Source organism: Zootoca vivipara, chromosome 6, assembly GCF_963506605.1.
Source record: "Zootoca vivipara chromosome 6, rZooViv1.1, whole genome shotgun sequence".
NCBI classification, from domain to species: Eukaryota; Metazoa; Chordata; class Lepidosauria; order Squamata; family Lacertidae; genus Zootoca; species Zootoca vivipara.
This window is the reverse complement of record NC_083281.1, coordinates 29,367,854-29,386,466: the sequence shown is the minus strand read 5'-3', so window position 1 is coordinate 29,386,466 and position 18,613 is coordinate 29,367,854. Positions and strand designations below refer to the sequence as shown.

General features: G+C 41.2%; 1 protein-coding gene across 4 annotated transcripts in view; it reads left to right on the top strand.

Moving 5' to 3' along the window:
- Positions 1-1,365: 1,365 nt before the first annotated feature.
- The window catches only part of HNRNPR (heterogeneous nuclear ribonucleoprotein R), a 40,709-nt gene continuing 23,461 nt past the window's right edge, over positions 1,366-18,613 (top strand). The window contains exons 1-6 of one of the 4 annotated variants that reach the window (XM_035118570.2): positions 1,377-1,466; positions 8,782-8,947; positions 10,940-11,058; positions 11,548-11,655; positions 12,919-13,032; positions 17,042-17,218. In XM_035118570.2, coding sequence (XP_034974461.1) covers positions 8,791-8,947; positions 10,940-11,058; positions 11,548-11,655; positions 12,919-13,032; positions 17,042-17,218 — 675 coding nt within the window. In that variant the 5' untranslated portion in view covers positions 1,377-1,466; positions 8,782-8,790. Of the gene's footprint in view, positions 1,467-8,778; positions 8,948-10,939; positions 11,059-11,547; positions 11,656-12,918; positions 13,033-17,041; positions 17,219-18,613 lie in introns of all 4 variants that reach the window. The other 3 variants (XM_060275718.1, XM_035118572.2, XM_035118571.2) reach the window with 3 other exon arrangements.

Here is an 18,613-nt window from a genome sequence, read left to right as displayed (position 1 = left end):
CACAAATAAAGCACATGCCTCTAGTCTTTACAAGAGTGTTTAAATGTTTAAAACTCAAAATAACTTCTAATACATTAGAATTACCGGTAAATAAGCAGTAATAGCACTAAGCATCCCACAATTGTTTATAATTTATGTTACACATAATATGTAATATAGTGTAACATATCATATAGTATAGAAAGTTGTAAATCCACAAATATACCAGTCAACATATTGTGCTGTCCTATGCATATCTGGCAAAGGTAAAGGGACCCCTGACCACTATGTCCAGTTGCAGACGACTCTGGGGTTGTGGCGTTCATCTCGCTTTACTGGCAGAGGGAGCCAGCGTACAGCTTCCGGGTCATGTGGCCAGCATGACTAAGCAGCTTCTGGCGAACCAGAGCAGCGCTCAGAAACGCCATTTACCTTCCTGCCGGAGGGGTACCTATTTATCTACTTGCACTTTGACGTGCTTTCGAACTGCTAGGTTGGCAGGAGCTGGGACTGAGCAACGGAAGCTCACCCCATCACGGGGATTCGAACCGCTGACCTGATCGGCACTGAGTTAAATTGGGGGTTGAAATCCAGTCCAACACAAAATCAACAAAATAATGCACTACAATATATATATATTTAAAGGGAAAGAAAAAAGGCCACAGTAATATAAAATGCTAATGCCCTATCTTCTTACCCCCCCCCTTTTGAATAGAAATGCTCCAATCCATTTATTAAAGGGAATTAAGAAAGGGTCCTAGTAGACAGGCGTCTTTGGGAAGAAAGGACTTGTGATTTAGAGGCTACAACCGAAAAGGTCCGACCACTGCCTCTGCTGCAGAAATACACCTGCACTCCCATAAAATGATGAGAAGGATAAATCCCTAAATCTAGGAGAGTAGTTGTCAGAAAGAGAGATTCTGTACTAAACTTCTTGCGAAACTATGCTTTGTTTTTGGTTTTTACTTATGAAAGGATTTCAAGAGGGAGCCTTCAAAGACGTCCAAGCTGAAGTACCGACAGATACCTCAACAGAGAGAGAGGCCTTTGCAAGGCTGAAAGAGCGAGGCGAACAACGAGCCTCCTTTGTCTGCAAAAGAACTACAAAAAGCGGGAATTGTCCGCTCCTTTTTTTAAGCGCTGGATTCCTTCCCTCTCTCCCCCCACCTCACCACCTCCCCCTCCTAACCCTACCGGCGCGCCATGGCTTTTCCAGCCGTGCGGATTGGCCGGGGCTCTCCTCGGGTTCTGATTGGCCGCGGGAGCCCTCCGCCTGCTCCCGCCTCCTGGCGCCGATAGAGTCTCCGGCCTGCCTCTCAGAAACGCCTCCCCCGGATTGGACGCCGGGGTGCAGTCCCTGGAAACAGTTCCGGGAAACCCCTCGCGTTGCCGGGGTCGCTCCCGCCGTCCATGAGGGGAGGGAAGAGGAGGAGCGCGCGCCATTTGCAGCCGCTGCCTCCAAGCCGCGTCGCGCAGGTCCCGCTCCGGTGAGTCTGTCCGCCAAGGCCGCCTGGCCGAGGAACCGGTGGCCGGGGGAGAGGAGGGATGTTGCGGGGTGGTTGAGAGGAGTGCGCGCTCTCGTAGTTGGCGGTGGCGCGCGCGCGCGCGGGGGGGGAGAGATGCCCAGGCCCGCGCTCTCCGAGGCGCCTTTTGTGGCCGCGGCGCGCCTGGCGGGATGCGTCTGGGCGGTGCAGGCCCCGCGCCGTTGACGTGGGGGCGGGGAAGGTAGGCCCGGCTGCGTGCGACCCCCCACCCTCCACCCCTTTAGGAGGGGCCTCCTCAGCTGAGTGCGGAGGGCCCTGATCCGCCGCAGTCCGGGAGAGGGAGAATGGGAAAGGAAGGAGGCCTAACCTCCGCTATCATGACCTGAGATGGGGAGGAAAGAAGGTGTGTGGGTGTTAAAACCAATGCGGCGATTCCTTTCGGGTTGCCTTTTTGAGCGCGTGGCGTGTTTGTAGGCGGTTTCCACTCCCGTAGAAATGGAAATTATTATGATTCCTGCCTCTCCTCCTCCTCCGGTTTGCGTATTGGCGCCTTGAATGTTGTGGTTCCTAAGGGGTGTTTGCTTGGAGAGTTGAGGCCGGCGGGCATAATGTTGCTCTCGAATAAGCCTTAGGCACCTTGAAATCCGGGAATGAGTCGCGTTGGAAGCTGGCAGGGCTTTTTAAAGTTGCGGGCGAAGCTGTAACTCGGGGATCGAGCTGCAGGGCTGCATTTCTGTGCATTGCTGGCCTGCGGGAATACAGCAGGGTTTTCACTTCCGAGCAAATGTGCCTTGAGTTACTGCCCTTAAAAACAAATTAAAAAAACACCGATATGCCAAATGTTCCTTCTCCTAAGGGGAGCCACGATTCATCCCCATTTTTTTGGCAAATGGAGCATATCCCTGCCCCGCCCCCGGTACCATTTAATTTGAAACTTATTGCAGTGGTTTTTCGTGGCCCTGTCAGAATCAGGTTTGATTGTGGTAAGGGTTCTTTATACTTTGTGAAAGACAGTGATCAATTGGGAATTCTGGTTCGTGAGAGTACCATAGGAGCTGTTGACAGCTGCTGATACTTTTAAAACTTTGATCGAAGAGGAAATCAAGTGGAATGTTTTAACTGTAACAGTACTACACTTCTAGTTACAGGTAGGTAGCTGTGTTGGTCTGCCGTAGTCGAAACAAAATTTAAAAATTCCGGTAGCACCTTAGAGACCAACTAAGTTTGTCATTGGTATGAGCTTTCGTGTGTATTTGTAGCACCATCCATGCGGCCAGTAGGCTAGCTAAGTTCTTTCTGCAGCATGTGCTTTTTTCAGGAATAGCTTCAATAGTCTGTTTAGGTATATGGTCCATCCTTGAGTGTGTGTGATAATACTTGGTTTACTCTACCAGATGACTTGTACGTAATAGTAGGTAAATATACCTATTTTACATATACAGAGACAGTGTAGAGTTTATTGTGAGTTCATCGTGACATATATAATCATTTGAGAGTTATGGCTTTCATTTTTAAGTTCAGAAAATAACTGGGTTATTTCTGAAACTCTCATTGAAATCTTGATGTGAGTTAGAAGGGATTTAAACACTCCACATACAAAGATTGCAGCTGTGCTGTGCTGTTAGCTTGTAAAAACATAGTAACTTGTTATGGAATGGGGAAAGTGCTGAATAACTTTTCAGTTGCAAAAAATATACACAAATAATTTTAATGTAGTTTGCTATACAGTTCTGTAGTCCGTAACATTTTTGTCATAGCATTTTGTAATACCTATAAGCTCTTTCAGAAGTTGTATAAGGGTGTCAGTAGTACTGCAGCGGTTTAAGTTATAATTTAGGTTCTATTCTAGAACATTATCTCTGGCTACAATCCTGCAATTCTGTACTGAACCACTTTCCTGGGAATAAGCCCCATTAAACTAAGTGGGACTTGCTTCTTTATAAAATTGCTCTTTACATGTCTCTCATTTCTCAAATTTCAGTGGAGTCTAATGGACTACTTTGGTAACAATAAATCTATTTTGCTTATTTGCCTTCTCTTGAAGTAGGATATAAAATTCCATTGTAAAAACAATGTTGTCCATTGGTTGTGTGCCCATTTTAATTGATTTTAACTATTGATTGAACTTTAGGATAACTTACTGTATTAAAATTTTTGCTTGGTTTAAAAATAGAAACACTAAAATAGAATAAAATTCACATTACTCTAGTGTAAAGAGTTATTCTAAACTCTTAGAATACCGTATTTTTCGCTCCATAAGACACACTTTTCCTCTCCTTAAAAGGAAGGGAAAATGTCTGTGCGTCTTATGGAGCGAAGGAACAGCTGCTGCTCCCTTTGGCGCCCCTTTGCTGCTGTTGGCGACTGCGGCAAAGGGTGAGAAGCCCACTTTTTCAGGTGCATCTTATGGAGCGGAAAATACGGTAAGATTATTTCTTATGTCAGGAAGCAACTGAGCTGGTTAGGGTCACAATTAAGGAAGTAACCCATGGTGAATATAGTGGGACTTGAGTGTAAACAAACTTGGGGTTGTTTTGGATGTGCCCTGCATTAGTGTGTCTGTAAGCCCTGTTCCTACACCAGTGCAATGAACTTGGGCAGCCCAGTTCAGCACATAGAACTATAAAGCTTTGCAGCAGTTCCATGTGGATAACAGTGTGTATAGGAGGCATAAAAATTAGTTGCCCCTCCTGCATAGGATGCCGGAATTGGGACCCTAACTGGCACTAGTGCAAGGCTACACTTTTGAAATGTGAATGATAACTAAATCCATTCAAGTGCAGGGGCCCATAGGATAAACAGCACATACACTTTGTTCTGCACATAAGAACTTGAAACATTCACTGTCGAAACAAGATTCTTCAGTATGTCTCATACAGCTGCCCTGTCCTGCTGTCATTCCACAAATCCTTGGTCTAAGACACTGGAGCAGGTTGCTAGAACATAGCATAGGGGAGCAAATATATCTCACAGGGGCATTACAAAAGCCAAGTACTAGTGCAAAGGAATATTTCATGGTAAAAGGGTAAAGTACCCCTTGTCCAGTCAGATTTGACTATGGGGTGCGGCACTCATCTCTGCTTTCAGGCCAAGGGAGCCAGTGTTTGTCCACAGACAGCTTTTCCAGGTCACATGGCCAGATTGATAAAACTGCTTTTGGTGCACCGTGCACGGAACACCATGACAAGTGCAAGAGTGCATGGAAACGCCGTTTGCCTTCCTGCTGCAACAGTACCTATTCACACTGATATGCTTTTGAACTGCTAGGTTGGCAGAAGCTGGGACAAAGCAGCAGGAGCTTACCCCATTTTACAACCGAGCTTGGACTCGGAGGTTTAGACCACAGTGCCACCCTTGTCCCTGCTCTTGCATGGAGTGATGACTGGAGCATAAGATGCAGGTTATTTAGGACAGGTGAAAGCAAAAAAGTGGTGTTTGGGAAGGAGTCCACAATTGTGGGGCTTTGGTAACCACCCATTATTTATGCTCACCTCTAACCTTGGCCTCACCCCTACCCCTCTGCACAGAGTGTCTATATGTGTATGCTCCATCTACTACACAGTGTCCTGCAGTGTAAGAGACTGAGCTTGGAATAAGGTTAATAGGTGGGAGGGTCTCACACTTGGTTTCACACTGTGCCTTAGAGGCATTCTGAGTGCCTTTAGCCTGAGTTCCAGACTTGGGGCAGCGGGAGGTAGGGTCAGTCTTTTTATCTTGCTTTGGAAGTTTAGTGACTCGAAAGCGCTATGTGAAGTCAGAGTCTAGGGAAGAAGGGTGGTTGCCATGGTAACTGCGATGAGTGAATTTGTGGACCTCTGAGCATAGCATCAGGCTTTTAGTTATATGCATTGCTGTATTTGCAGCAACCTGTGCTTGGTGGTGGTAGTAATGTTAGAGCAGAAGGCTGAGAAGAATAGCCTGGTAAATACCCAGTTTCTGTAATTATTTGTGTAATGAGTTTGTTTAGTTTTTAAGTTTGCCATAGTTTGGTATGTTCAGAAGAAAAGAGAATCCTCTTGAATATCTTTATGGAAAGGCAGAACAGAAGCTTGATAAATCTGCATTTGTAAATTCAGTGCGAATGAGTCCATTATAATGAGTTGTGAAGGTAAAACTCAAAAACAGTACTAGGATTCTGTGAATTTTTTGATGGGTTTCGATTGCACAGTGACTGTTAGTTTATTTTTTGTTCTTCCTATCTTTCTACAGAAGGCCAGGGTGTCTTAATAGCAACTATAAAATACAAACACGATAAAGCAATTTAAACCATCAGCTGTCTGTATGAAGAACTAAAATGCCATGTAGTGAAAAATAAACAGTACTGTACAGTAAATATTTAGGCTCCATACCAACTGTGTTCCAAAAGCCTAGACCAATAAATGTTTTCAGTTTGGTGCCTGAAATTGGAGGGGGGGGGGTACAATCACATTTCCTCCAGAAAGGATTTCCCTGGCCCCCAAAGCTTACTTAATGTCAAAGCTTGTATGCAGTTCTTTCACAGCTGCATGCAGAATAGAATTGTAAAATATGGAGACAAATCTTGAGTTTTGCTTGTTCTGACATTCTGCTTATACTGTATAAAATTTTCATACATGAATATTTGTTAAGTAATTCATGTAACATACTTAACTGTGGTGAAGGTGTCATTTCCTTGGTAAGATATTTAAGATATTTACTTATCTGTAAATATCTTAATCAACCAGTCATCTTTTTATCACTAAAACATTGATAGACATGCTTGTCTTCTGTATTCTTTTTCAAGCCCTTGAGAAATGTACTGAAGTGCATTGAGAATCTTTATAAATGTCAGCTATATGAACATCCTCTTGGAGGAGAATGCTTTGAAACTACAGTATTTAGAATAAGAAGTAAAGGTGGTGTTAATTTTTGTTTGGGTGCTACATATCCCCATATCCCTCAAGTTGTGTTTGCTTTGGTAGTGTTGGCATTTCATTGTTGGAGATAATCAAGCCCAACTTCCTGTGATCAGGCGAAGGGTCCCGTCTGCACCTTCTATTTTAAGCAGTATTATATCACTTTAAACAGTTACGGCTTCCTCCAATGAATCTTGGGAAGTGTACGTTGTTAAGGATGCTGAGAGTTGTTAGTAGACTTCTATTCCCTTTAAAGAGCCACAATTCACAGAGTTCTATGGGAAGAGAGGATGAATGGAGGTAGGAGCTCTGTGATAGTACCAGGGGGTCTCCTAAATACTCTCAGCACCCTTAATAAACTAGGAGTCTTAGGGTGAAGATGCTGTTTTTAGTGGTCTGATGCTGTTTTAAATATACAGTGGACCCTCTGGATACAGATTTAATTTGTTTCGGGGGTCCATGCGCACCCCAAAAAATCCGTAACCAGAGGTGCCACTTCTGCGCATGTGCGAGCGGCGAAACCTGGAAAAATACTTCCGGGTTTGCCGCTTTCGCAACCCAAAGATTACATATCCTGAGAGGTACGTAACCTAAGGGTCCACTGTATACGTAGTGCAGATGAGGTATCTAGAAACAATGAATCTCCCAAAGTGGTTACATTTGTCCCACTAGCCTTTCCTCGGATACAATTTTCACTAGAAAAATGACTTTGTGTGTGACGAACCTTCTTTTTTTGGTGTTGTGTTCCCTGCAAAGGAAGTAACACATGACAATGCAGAACTGGAACCCATAAAATGCTGCATGTAGTGTAGATGTAACACTTCTAAACATGCTTTCACTTGAGGGGGAAAAATGAGGTTTAATATAACCAGATTAACCACTGAGAAATTCTTTGGGGAAAACTTGTAGCATCATAAACCCGTGTTCAGGATGCAGTATTTGCTAAGAAGCAACTGGTCTTAATTCTGAGTGGGGTTTTGTCTCTTCATGCACCACTGCTGCTTTTCATGTAAGTGCAGGGGTATTAAGGAGCAAGCTCAATAAACTAGAAGGCCTTGGTTTTGTGGATCACCAAAACAGTTTTGTTCAGCTTGAAAGCATTTTGTACTTTTGGCCTTAAAGTAGGACATGTACTCAAAAACATGCAGTAGCAAAAATTTCAGGGATTTTATACAGTCTGTAGTAGAAAGGAGTGTGGTGGCAACTGCTACAAAAATGGAATAGTGTATCAGTTATTCTGCACAAGCTACAGAATGGTCATAGCCCATTGATTAAAGTACTCATTGACCTTGAACTAAAATGTTTTGATGGCAAAACGTTTCTGGAGTGGGACATCTTCTTTTGTCTTGTCTTGCTTTTGATACATTAATTGTATTGCATGCTTTTAATTGGATGATTATCTTAAAGTTGTATCTAGTATTTGAAGGACTAGTTTTAGTGTTCTGCACTTAAAACGTTTTAAAAAAAGCTTTGTTTCATATGTCTTACTGAGTTTTCTGGTGAAATCAAGATTGCTTTGTCTCTCTGCTAATATGGCACCGTCAACCAGCCCTCCTCTTTAAGTAGTTGTTTATATCACCTGTGCTGTCATGCCTGAGTATTAAGCACCAGTTTGTAATCAGACACATAAAATAAGTTGGCAAAATCCCACAGTATTTGTTTGAGAAGATAGTGCTACATTTTTTTATTCATATCTTTGCAGTCTTCTTATTGACTTTCACATCAAGTATTTCTCACTGATATGGAAAATTGAAGGTGCTGCCTTTCGTTTAAACCTTTCATTTAAACTCTAATAACTGGAATAACATGCTGTGCTATGATATGCAGAATTTAATACAAGTTCATCTTGCTGGTATGTGACATGCAATTCGTTTATCGATTGTTCCACTTGTGCAAAACCTAATGTGGCATGTTGTTGTTTATTTATTTTTTAAAAAGTGTTCTGGCAACTAGTGTACATTAAAGCAGCATGGCTTCTCTTATGTAACAGAATGTTGGATTTGAAGGAAGGTATGGAAATAAGCCAGAAAACTATGGGAAAGATGGAAAGCAAGTATTGACCTTTGCATATTAAGCTGCCCTGTGGACCTCTGTATTAAGCACATTGATTTAAAATCTTTTTGAGACCAGGGTAATAATGGCAGATGTTCATGCATTTCAGTATACCCCCCACCACTAAGATCACAGAAATTAATGCCAAAATAAAAAAATAGATCTGATGTACATGAAGTGCTTAAAATTGTGCGCTATTCCATGTACATGTTCCACAGTATTTAGAACTGTACTTATTTCATGTAGGTGAGCTGCATTCTAAAGGCTTTAAATAATAGGTTTAATTCAAGTCACTTGCAGCATGTTTACAAATTAGTTTAGATAAATGCATTGTCCTACAAATTAGTTATTACTGGCTTTATGTAATATAGCTCCTGAATTTTTTCCAGCAGCATAATAAAATGGCTAATCAGGTGAATGGTAATGCGGTACAGTTAAAAGAAGAGGAAGAACCAATGGATACTTCCAGTGTAACTCACACAGAACACTACAAGACACTGATAGAGGCAGGCCTCCCACAGAAGGTGGCAGAGAGACTTGATGAAATATTTCAGACAGGTATAATATGCATTTCTTGTTTCTGATTGGTTATGAAAGTGAAGGCAAAACGATTTTCAAATTTTTAGGTTTTAAAGTTGAAAAAATTTACTTGTGTTTTGTACTGTGTAGCTTTGAATGTACAGCTGCTTTCACTTCTTTGAGGTCAAATTGGGTTTGACATGTTGACAGTATCTTAGGTCATCAGGGCACTTAACTGTTTCATAGACACAAGTAAAAGTGGACATTCCAGCTTACTGAATTGTAAGTTTCCTCTATAAAATAATCATTTGTTTCTACCTTTCTATCATCACCAATTTATAGTTACTGTGTTAAACACTTGATATTTCAATAGGTGCTTGGCTTATTGAGGGAAATAGCTTGCTTGCTTGACTTAGGGCTACGTTTGAATTCCAGTCTGTAAGTGAATTTCATGTTTGTCCAGCTCCTAGTGAATATTTTGGTCCATATCAGTAATTACACTGATATGTTCAGATTAATAATTATTATTTGAATTACGTTTATCTTGCATGGAGCAAGTGGCTTATTGTGTATTCTAAAGAGAGAGAGAGAACACATGTGCTTAGGAAACACATATTTTTGGGGTGTGAAATAGAAACTTCCTCTTCCTCTTTAGTATGCGTGTTGTGAATATATTTAGAAATATAAATGGAGCTGCTTCATGCTCTTATCTCAAATATTTCAGTGGCAAGATCTGTTTTATCTTTCCCCCCTAAAATACTCCAAAAGTTATGTAAGTTTAAGGCAGTTCAAAACAATACCATATCTGTCTTCTTTATGTTGATATTTTGACTCATGTGGCTGATCTGTCTTGAATGACAATCCCAATGAGTGCCTGCCAGATAGCTTTTATTTCCTTAGAGAGACACTTCTCTAAGGCGGTGCTATATGATGATGTACACTTAGTGGCTTGAGTGTAGGTGTCTGAGAAATGCATGTACAGGATTTTAGAATGTGTTGCAACTGAGGTTGTGTCATGAGGAGTTTGACATTTATCTAAACTTGAAAGTGCATTAATGTTAAACATTTTACTACCTAGCATTCAACAGTAATTGTACAACGATCTTCACATGTTAAACTTGCCCCACTGGTGTCCGTTAGTAGTGTTCACTACAACTAATTTTATAATTAAACTTTGGGCTGAGCTTCATGACTTTTAAAACCTCTGCTGAGTTTTGTCCCAGTACAAAATTTGCCTTCCAGTATACAGGATCAATTCTGAAATGCAGTCTCTGTGCACTGCTATTCTGTGTGATAGAGAAGAAAGATGTTTTCAGTGCTCTTTAAAATCCTGAAGTATTCAAAACACTCTGGATAGTTATTGGAAGTTGGTACAAATATCTCAGCACCTTACCATTTAATACTGATGAATTAGAAATTTTCTACATTTTTCATAAACTTCTACTCACTTTAGATAATGTAAAAGAAAGTACTTTATGCTTCAGAACTGGTCCTACTGTATGTGGGTCTGCACCTGTAAGCATAATATTAGTGTACTTGATGTACATAACAGGGCTTGAAATAATGTCACTGGCTGGAAAGTTGTGGCAAAATTGTATTTATTTGTAGTAAAAAAACATTCATTGTAATCTGCTTTTTATAGAAATGGGAATAATTTTTCACTTTAGTTTTTTTTGAAGGGGAGAAGTTGGCTTTGTAGGTTGCTCAAATAGCTGCTGTAGCACAACTGTTGTTAGATTACGTAGTCTTTATGCATTGTTTGTAATGGCTCCATCTTAAAGAAATATCCTAAAAGGGAATGTGAGCCAGAGTTCATTGTTTCAAACCCTGATATGTAGTGTTGCTTTGTGCAGCAGAATATCCACAGAGTTTCTCAAACAATTGATATAACTTTTTAGTTTACCATAGTTACCTTTATATACTGAGCTCAAATTACTTCAGATTTAGCAAACTAAAATAGTGTTTTTGAATGAAATTGCCTCTGTATAATTAAATGGGAATCTGTAATTTTTTCTATTTTTAATTTTTTAGGATTGGTAGCTTATGTTGATCTTGATGAGAGAGCAATAGATGCTCTTAGAGAATTTAACGAAGAAGGAGCCCTCTCTGTATTACAGCAGTTTAAGGAAAGTGACCTGTCGCATGTACAGGTAAGGTAAGAGCTCCTGTGGTGTGCAGAAATAGGTTCACAAATGTAGCATTCTTTCTAACATGGCTATAACAAGCACCAACAAAGGTTGTCAAACGTTTTTCTGAACTATTCTGCAATGTGTCTTTTTGACAACTTTACCCCTCAAACACTGCATTTAGGCTGGAATCCTATGTTACCTTAGTTGGGAGGAAATCCCATTCAACTAAGTGGGGCTTACTTCTGAGTAGACATGTATAGGGCTGCACTGTCAAAGTCTAGATTTGTATGCATGTAAAAAGACTCTCATATTCAGAGTCCTTGGCCTGATGTGGTGCTCAATGGAGTGGTTGTTTGTGTTAAATGAGTTGTACAAAGTGATATATATATATATAAGCACACTACTTAGTTCTGTCAAATGTTGCAGCAGTTGAGTGTTATGCCAGGTTCAATGGCTTCAGGTTTCTTTTTATACCTTCCTTTTGAATGATGTCATAAATTGTATCTGCAGAACAAAAGTGCATTTTTATGTGGAGTTATGAAGACTTACAGACAGAGAGAGAAACAAGGAAGCAAAGTACAAGAATCAACAAAGGGGCCAGATGAAGCAAAGATTAAGGTAATGTATACATATGCTGAGTGTACAGGGGAACATAAAAGTTCTTCTGAACATCTATGCAGATATTTCTGTATTTAAGTAATCCGTTGCATTGTTCTGATGTTGCTTTAAGGACTTATTTAAATAAATAGTTAAAATCATGAGTGTTGTAAATGCATAATAGCAAAAGAGCCCTATGTATAGGAGAGAAATGTGCCTCAATTATTATATATTTATTAATTTATACCCCACCCTTTTCCCTGACAGGGACTCCATGGCTGCTGCTTTCCTCAGCTGCTTTAGCACGTGCAGGCTACCTCTTTCTCCTGGGAGGAAGAGGCAGCCCTCCCCCACCTGTCCATGCAAAGTCGGCAGCGGCTGATGCAGGCGCACGGACGGAGCATTTGTGGGCCTTCCTCAGTTGCCTTAGAACGTGTGGGAGCTGGAGGAGGAGGCGACTTCGCCCTGTTCCTCGCATGGCCGGGTTCCTTCCTCCATGCGCCGGGCGCTGGAAGAGGTGGCTGTGGTTCTGGAAGAGGCAGAAGCTGCGCACGGTGACGCTAATTGTCTCTGTGGCCGGCAACTGCCTTCTTCCTCCCCAGCTCCTTTCCAACATCGTAATATACCGCCATATCATGATGTTTAGCTGTTGGTGTATTACGATGATGGCAAGTAGGTATTACCCAGCCCTAGTCATTAATTTCAGTAAGCCTACTCTGAGTAGTACTTAGTTGGATACAACACCTAGTCTTTGTGGTCCCAATAAGCAGCAAGAGGAAGAGCACTTCATTTAGCTTGATGCAGCACCGAGTTGTTCTCGTGGCAACACGAGAATGGTCCTTCTCTGCAGTGGCTCCCCGTCTATGGAATGCTCTCCCCAGGGAAGTTCACCTGGCACCTTCATTATACACCTTTAGGTGCCATGCAAAAACGTTCCTTTTTAACCACGCCTTTGGTTGATCTTATTGACATCCAACAACCTTTTAGAATGTGGCATTTGGGGGGGTATTATTGGGTTACTGCTTTTGGTTTGATTTTATATGTTGTGGTCTTGTTGTGAACTGCCCTGAGACCTTGGGGTATAGGGTGGTGTATTAGATAGATAGATAGATAGATAGATAGATAGATAGATAGATAGATAGATAGATAGATAGATAGAACATCCCAGAGGTTCTGTGGATGGGGCTCCTTCTGGTTTGTTTTTCTGTCTTGGTAAAGAATGTGTTGTTGAATGCCACTTGTGCTATGAAAACTTCTACTTCTAATTCTTCCTCCTTTATTCAGGCTTTGCTAGAGAGGACTGGTTATACTTTGGACGTGACTACAGGGCAGCGGAAGTATGGTGGCCCCCCTCCAGATACGGTCTACTCAGGATCCCAGCCTGGCATCGGCACAGAGGTTTGTATGTACATACTGCTGCACATAAATTGCAGATGCATAAAGATTGTCCTTACCTAACAATGATAAAGTTAAGCCATGGTTACCTATTTAATCTAATACGACATAAAAACTAATATGATATCAGCAAGGAAGGAGGGGCCAGCAGAGAGTTCCAGCGGGAAACAGTCGAGGGGCGTCCTTTCAAATTCACCCCGGAACTGAGGCGATTAACGGCTTGCAAACGCAGGGGGAGGAGATTTGGGGTCCCCAAACTACTCTGCTGGGGGAGGAGCCGAAAAGCGCCATTGGGAGAATCTGATAGTACCGAGTAGACATGTTTTCATGAAGCTCTTGCCTTGTAAATAGCTTTCACAATAAAAGCACTAAAGACAAGATGGTTTGGAGTGTTGTTGCTTGAGGGTAGCCAGCAGCCGCCCTGACAACTAATTATTTAGTTTTAGCTATAATGAAAATAATTGTTAAGCTGAGTTTTCCAACCAAATTTTGACACTAAAGGAAAGTCGTGTATCCCACAGGAAACACTCTGAAAGCCTGTCTTTTAACTGCAGTAATATTCAGAGTTTTTGTTCATTTGGCTAACTTGCGGCCCTCCAGATGTTTATAGAAGCTAATAATAATAATAATAATAATAATAATAATAATAATAATAATAATATGTTATTTATACCCCGCCCCACTCTGGGTGGCTCCCAACAGAATAAAACATCAAACATTAAAAACTTCCCTAAACAGGACTGCCTTCAGATGTCTTCTCCTTGACATCTGATGGGAGGGCATTCCACAGGGCGGGCGCCACCACCAAGAAGGCCCCTTGGAGCTGGACCTCAGTGTCCGGGCAGAATGGTGGGGGTGGAGACGCTCCTTCATACTGGCCAGAGACTGTTTAGGGCTTTAAAGGTCAGCACCAACACTTTGAATTGTGCTCAGAAATATATTGGGAGCCAACGTAGGTCTTTCAGGACCGGTGTTATATGGTCTCAGCAGCCACTCATAGAATTGTATAGTTGGAAGGGGCCATGAGGGTCATCTAGTCCAGCCCCCGCTATGCAGGAATCTCTTTGTCCAATATGGGCAACAACCCACAACCCTGAGATAAAGAGTTTCATGTTCTACCATCTGAGTTATCAAGAAGGTGTTCTACATCTTCCATAATTCCTGGCAATTGACTATGCTAGCTGCGGCTGATGAGAGTTGTCGTTCAGCAACAACTGGAGGGCCACATCCCAGCTGTAAATGCTCTTGACAGCAATTTTTTCTTTGCAAGACGATCTCTTCATTTTAACATGCACTTTTGACTAGCTAACTCTCACTTGGCTTGTTGACATCTAATGTACTGTAGTTGATATTTGACATACTGAGAACACTCACTTCATCTGGTTTTTCTTTACTTGTCTTAACATTTTGTGCAAAGGCACATAGCTGATTCAACAGTTTTGAAGGATTTAGATCAGTACAGTGAATTCTCCCTATTTCTGTCATATTTTTGTCCAGTAAATATTATTACCATCCTTTTCCCCTGCAGGCTTAATTGTATCTCAGGCTGCATCTGCACTATACATTTAAAGCAGTGTTATACCTCTTAAACTGTCATGGCTTCCCCCAAATAATCCTGGGAAGTGTAGTTAGTTAATGGGGCTGAGAGTTGGTAAAAGACCCCTATTCCCCTCACATAGATAGTGTTTTATAGTTGGTCTCTGTTCCCAGGCAACTCTGGATTTATGCAAGACAAAAAAGGGTCCTTAACTTTAATGCTAAATTGGTACCGTAGCTTAGTATATTTGCTAGTGTATTAACATGCCTATACTTCCATATATTTCTCTCACCTGTCTGAATAAAAGTCCTAAAGTGCTGTTTGTTTTTTTAAGCACTTTCTCTTGCACTTAATATGTTTTAATAGAAGCCTATACCAGTGGTCTAAACCATTGAGCCTCTTGGGCTTGCCGATTGAATCCACGTCATGGAGTGAGCTCCCATTGCTCTGTCCCAGCTCCTGCCAACCTAGCAGTTCGAAAGCATGCCAGTGCAAGTAGATAAATAGGTACCGCTGCAGTGCTGCATTTCTGTGTGCTCTGGCACTTGTCATAATCCTCCGTGCGCCAGTAGCGGTTTGGTCATGCTGGCCACATGACCCAGAAAGCTGTCTGTGGACAAATGCCAGCTCCCTCGGCCTGAAAAGCGAGATGAGTGCCGCACCTCATAGTTGCTTTTGACTGGACTTAATCGTTCAGCGGTCCTTTACCTTTTTACCTTTACCTAAAAGAGATAATCAGATGGTTTGGATAATCATGTCTTAGTATCGACCTAATATATGCACAAGGCTTTTCCCTACATGCTTCAGTTCTCCTTTTTTATGAGAACTGCAACTAAACCAGGAAGCCTCTGATTAAACATAGTTTCTCCATTTTTATCAGTACCCAGCAACTATGGTTACCAGCTTTAGAGCAAGCCTGGATATTAAGCCATGATCTAAAGTTGGAGGTCAGCTGATTGGTTCAATTAATTTATTGCTTGATTCACTTTAAAACAGGTTTAATATTGTGGCTTGTCCCGAAGCTGGTAGCTGATATCTGGGTACTGATGAAATGGAAAAACTATTGTTTGAGCCCTCCTTGTTTAATTGCAGCTTGTGGAGAAGGGGCTGCATGCGCAGACAAAAGAGCTTGTGCATTTCTCAACTTAATAAGCCAAAATACCATTTTGGAACATGACCAATGAAAGTTACTTGCTCAACGATGAATATTATTAAACATACTCATTTTACAATATTCATTGTTAAACAAGGATATTTAACAATGAATAGTAAAATTACCTCTTAACATGCTTAAACTACCTGCATGCACTTGTAATTTGGATAGTTAAAAAGTGAGCTTGAGAGAGGTGGGTATTTAAAATGGCTTTAGTGACTAAATATAGAATTGGTAATGTGGTATGTAAAAAGAGGGAAATGTCATTGTGGTATAGCATTATAATACATGTTTAGCTTCTTTTCATAGTATATAAAGCTTAAAGGCACAATCGTGTGAATGGGAGCCACAGGTCAAAATTTTATGTCCTATAGGGGTTTCGATTTGTCTGTTCAATTCAGAAGGCCTTTGAATGTGGTGACTTACTTCAGGTGTAATAGAAAACAGTGGTTTAGTCACTGCAGCTTTGAGCTACGGTAAGCCATGAGCTCACATACTCTTCATCGCACCCCCCTGCAAATAGGAGATTGAAAACTTCTGCTTTCATTTTTAAACTAGCCTTGGTGCCCTGTGGCAGCCCAACTTGTAACTGTGATTTGTTTAAACTAGGGTTAGTAACAGCAAGTCAGGATCAAATTAGGTTTCAAATCCTGACTTGTTCACAAAGCAGCTGGGGAACAATTGCGGTCATTTGCCTCTCTTTTTCCAGCCCATAGGACTCTCCCCAGGCCACACCTCTCCCTGACCGTGTTCCATGCCCTCCCAAGTGTTTTTGCCTAGCTGGAATCAGTCCTTGAACTATGATTATGCCTCTTGTTTCCCTGGATGGGGATGGAGAAATGTGTGTGTAGAAACCTCTGACTTTTACCTGACTGGAATTTAGTCTGTTGTGAAGGTAAGAGTCCCATCAGTTGCACTGATAAGGTTGCTCAGAAAGGAATGTGGGTTAAATGACCAGAGTTCCACAAATTCTCCATCACAGGGAACTGCGGCTAGTTTAAAATTGAAAACAGAAGCTTTTGCTGTCCTTTTCGGTGGGAAGGAGAGGACGTGCATAAGCCAAAGGTTGTGTAGTGGGAAACCATCGTTCCCTGTTACATCTGAACTGAGCCAGTGATTAAAGAAAGGGTATTCCTAAAGTAGCTCTAGGTAGTGGCCCATGTGCTTAGAACGGAAGCTTCTCTGTTCTGAGTGTTTGAAAAGGAAGATCAAGCATTTTGAAATGTCACCTTACATAAATCTATTCCGTTTTTCTTAACAGAATTAAGATTTTTAAAAAAGTCATTTACTAACAAACAAAAAATATTTTTTTTCCTCATCAGGTTTTTGTTGGTAAAATTCCTAGGGATTTGTATGAAGATGAATTGGTACCACTATTTGAGAAGGCAGGCCCAATTTGGGACCTGCGGCTCATGATGGATCCCCTCTCTGGGCAGAACAGAGGCTACGCTTTCATCACTTTCTGTGGTAAAGATGCAGCACAAGAAGCTGTCAAATTAGTAAGTATTATGCCATGCTATATATGTTAGAGGATGGATTATCTTCGCTATAGTCACAACCTGTAACTCATGGATTCTTTGCAAGTGGGCTCCCATAGTATTCTAGATCACTCAGTAATGAGCTTATAAATTAGCAGTTAGTTAGTTATAAACAACTAGTTATAAATTGCTGCTACTTAAGGCACTTCTCAATTTAACCATGCCATCTGATGTTAATAAGGAAAATTGCAGGATGAATCTGACTTGAGTTCTCCTCTTTGACCTTGGAGACATAGTTATTATTGAGACCTTATTGATAGCTGTTTTTTCAGCCCATGTAAATTTTAGTTGAAAACATGAAATAGCAAGGCATCTGCAAAGGCTTGGTTAACATTGTTTGAATTATTTGCAGTTGTAGGTAAGGATGGTTGGTTCCTCATTGAAGCTCCTAAAGTTTGACAGAAAAGGGACAAAATGATGGATAAAACTGGCTAAAAAGGGCAAGGGGAAATTAACTGATAGTTTTCTGAGTACGAAGAAGTTTTCCAAGTACAGAGAAGGGTCCCCAAGGATCTATAATTGATCTGTAATTGGTGTTATTTATCTTTCATAAATTAACTGGAGGCACAGTTAATTGGTGAGTTAGCTAAGTGTGCAGATAATAGCAAATCAGGATTTTACCAATCGGGCACTAACACAATCCTATACTAGTCTACTCAGAAGTAAGTTCCTTTGAGTTCAGTAGGACTTACTCTCAGTAGGACCTACTCTCAAGTAAGGACCAGTCGGATTGTTCCATAAAAAGCTCTCTTCAAACAGAGCAGATAGGGCAACAGAACAGAAGCTGAAATGCTATGCAAGAGCATCTTGAGTGATGTACTAAGTGGGTAAATGGGAATACTAACTTCGCTTATACACTAATGGATTGTAAATTGTTGGTAACAGCCTAAAAAAAAACCTCCTTAAGGAGAAAGCTTACTGAAAATGTTAGTGTGTAGCAGCAGCGATAAAGGAAAATTCACACTTGGGAAATGGATTGAAAATAAAATGGAAGTATAATAGTGATGACTTTATATAAGTTCTGGGGTGTTCACTGTCATAAAAATCTCCCGAGTCCAGGCTGCTTGATCTGAAAAAGGATGTTTATCCATAGTGAAGTAACAGTAGATGATGTGCTTAGGAATGGAGCATCTTCCTTTTGAAGATAGCCTTCAGAGCTACATTACAGTGAATTATACTAACACACACAGCTCTTTAATAGATACATTTATGAATAACAATGACCATGATAGCTAAGAATCTAACCTCCATGTTCAGAATCAGCATACCCCTAAGTATCATGGGATGAAACAGGAGATTTGTGTATGTGAGCTTTTCAGACATCTAGCCTAAGGATGGATTGAGCATTCCTAACCT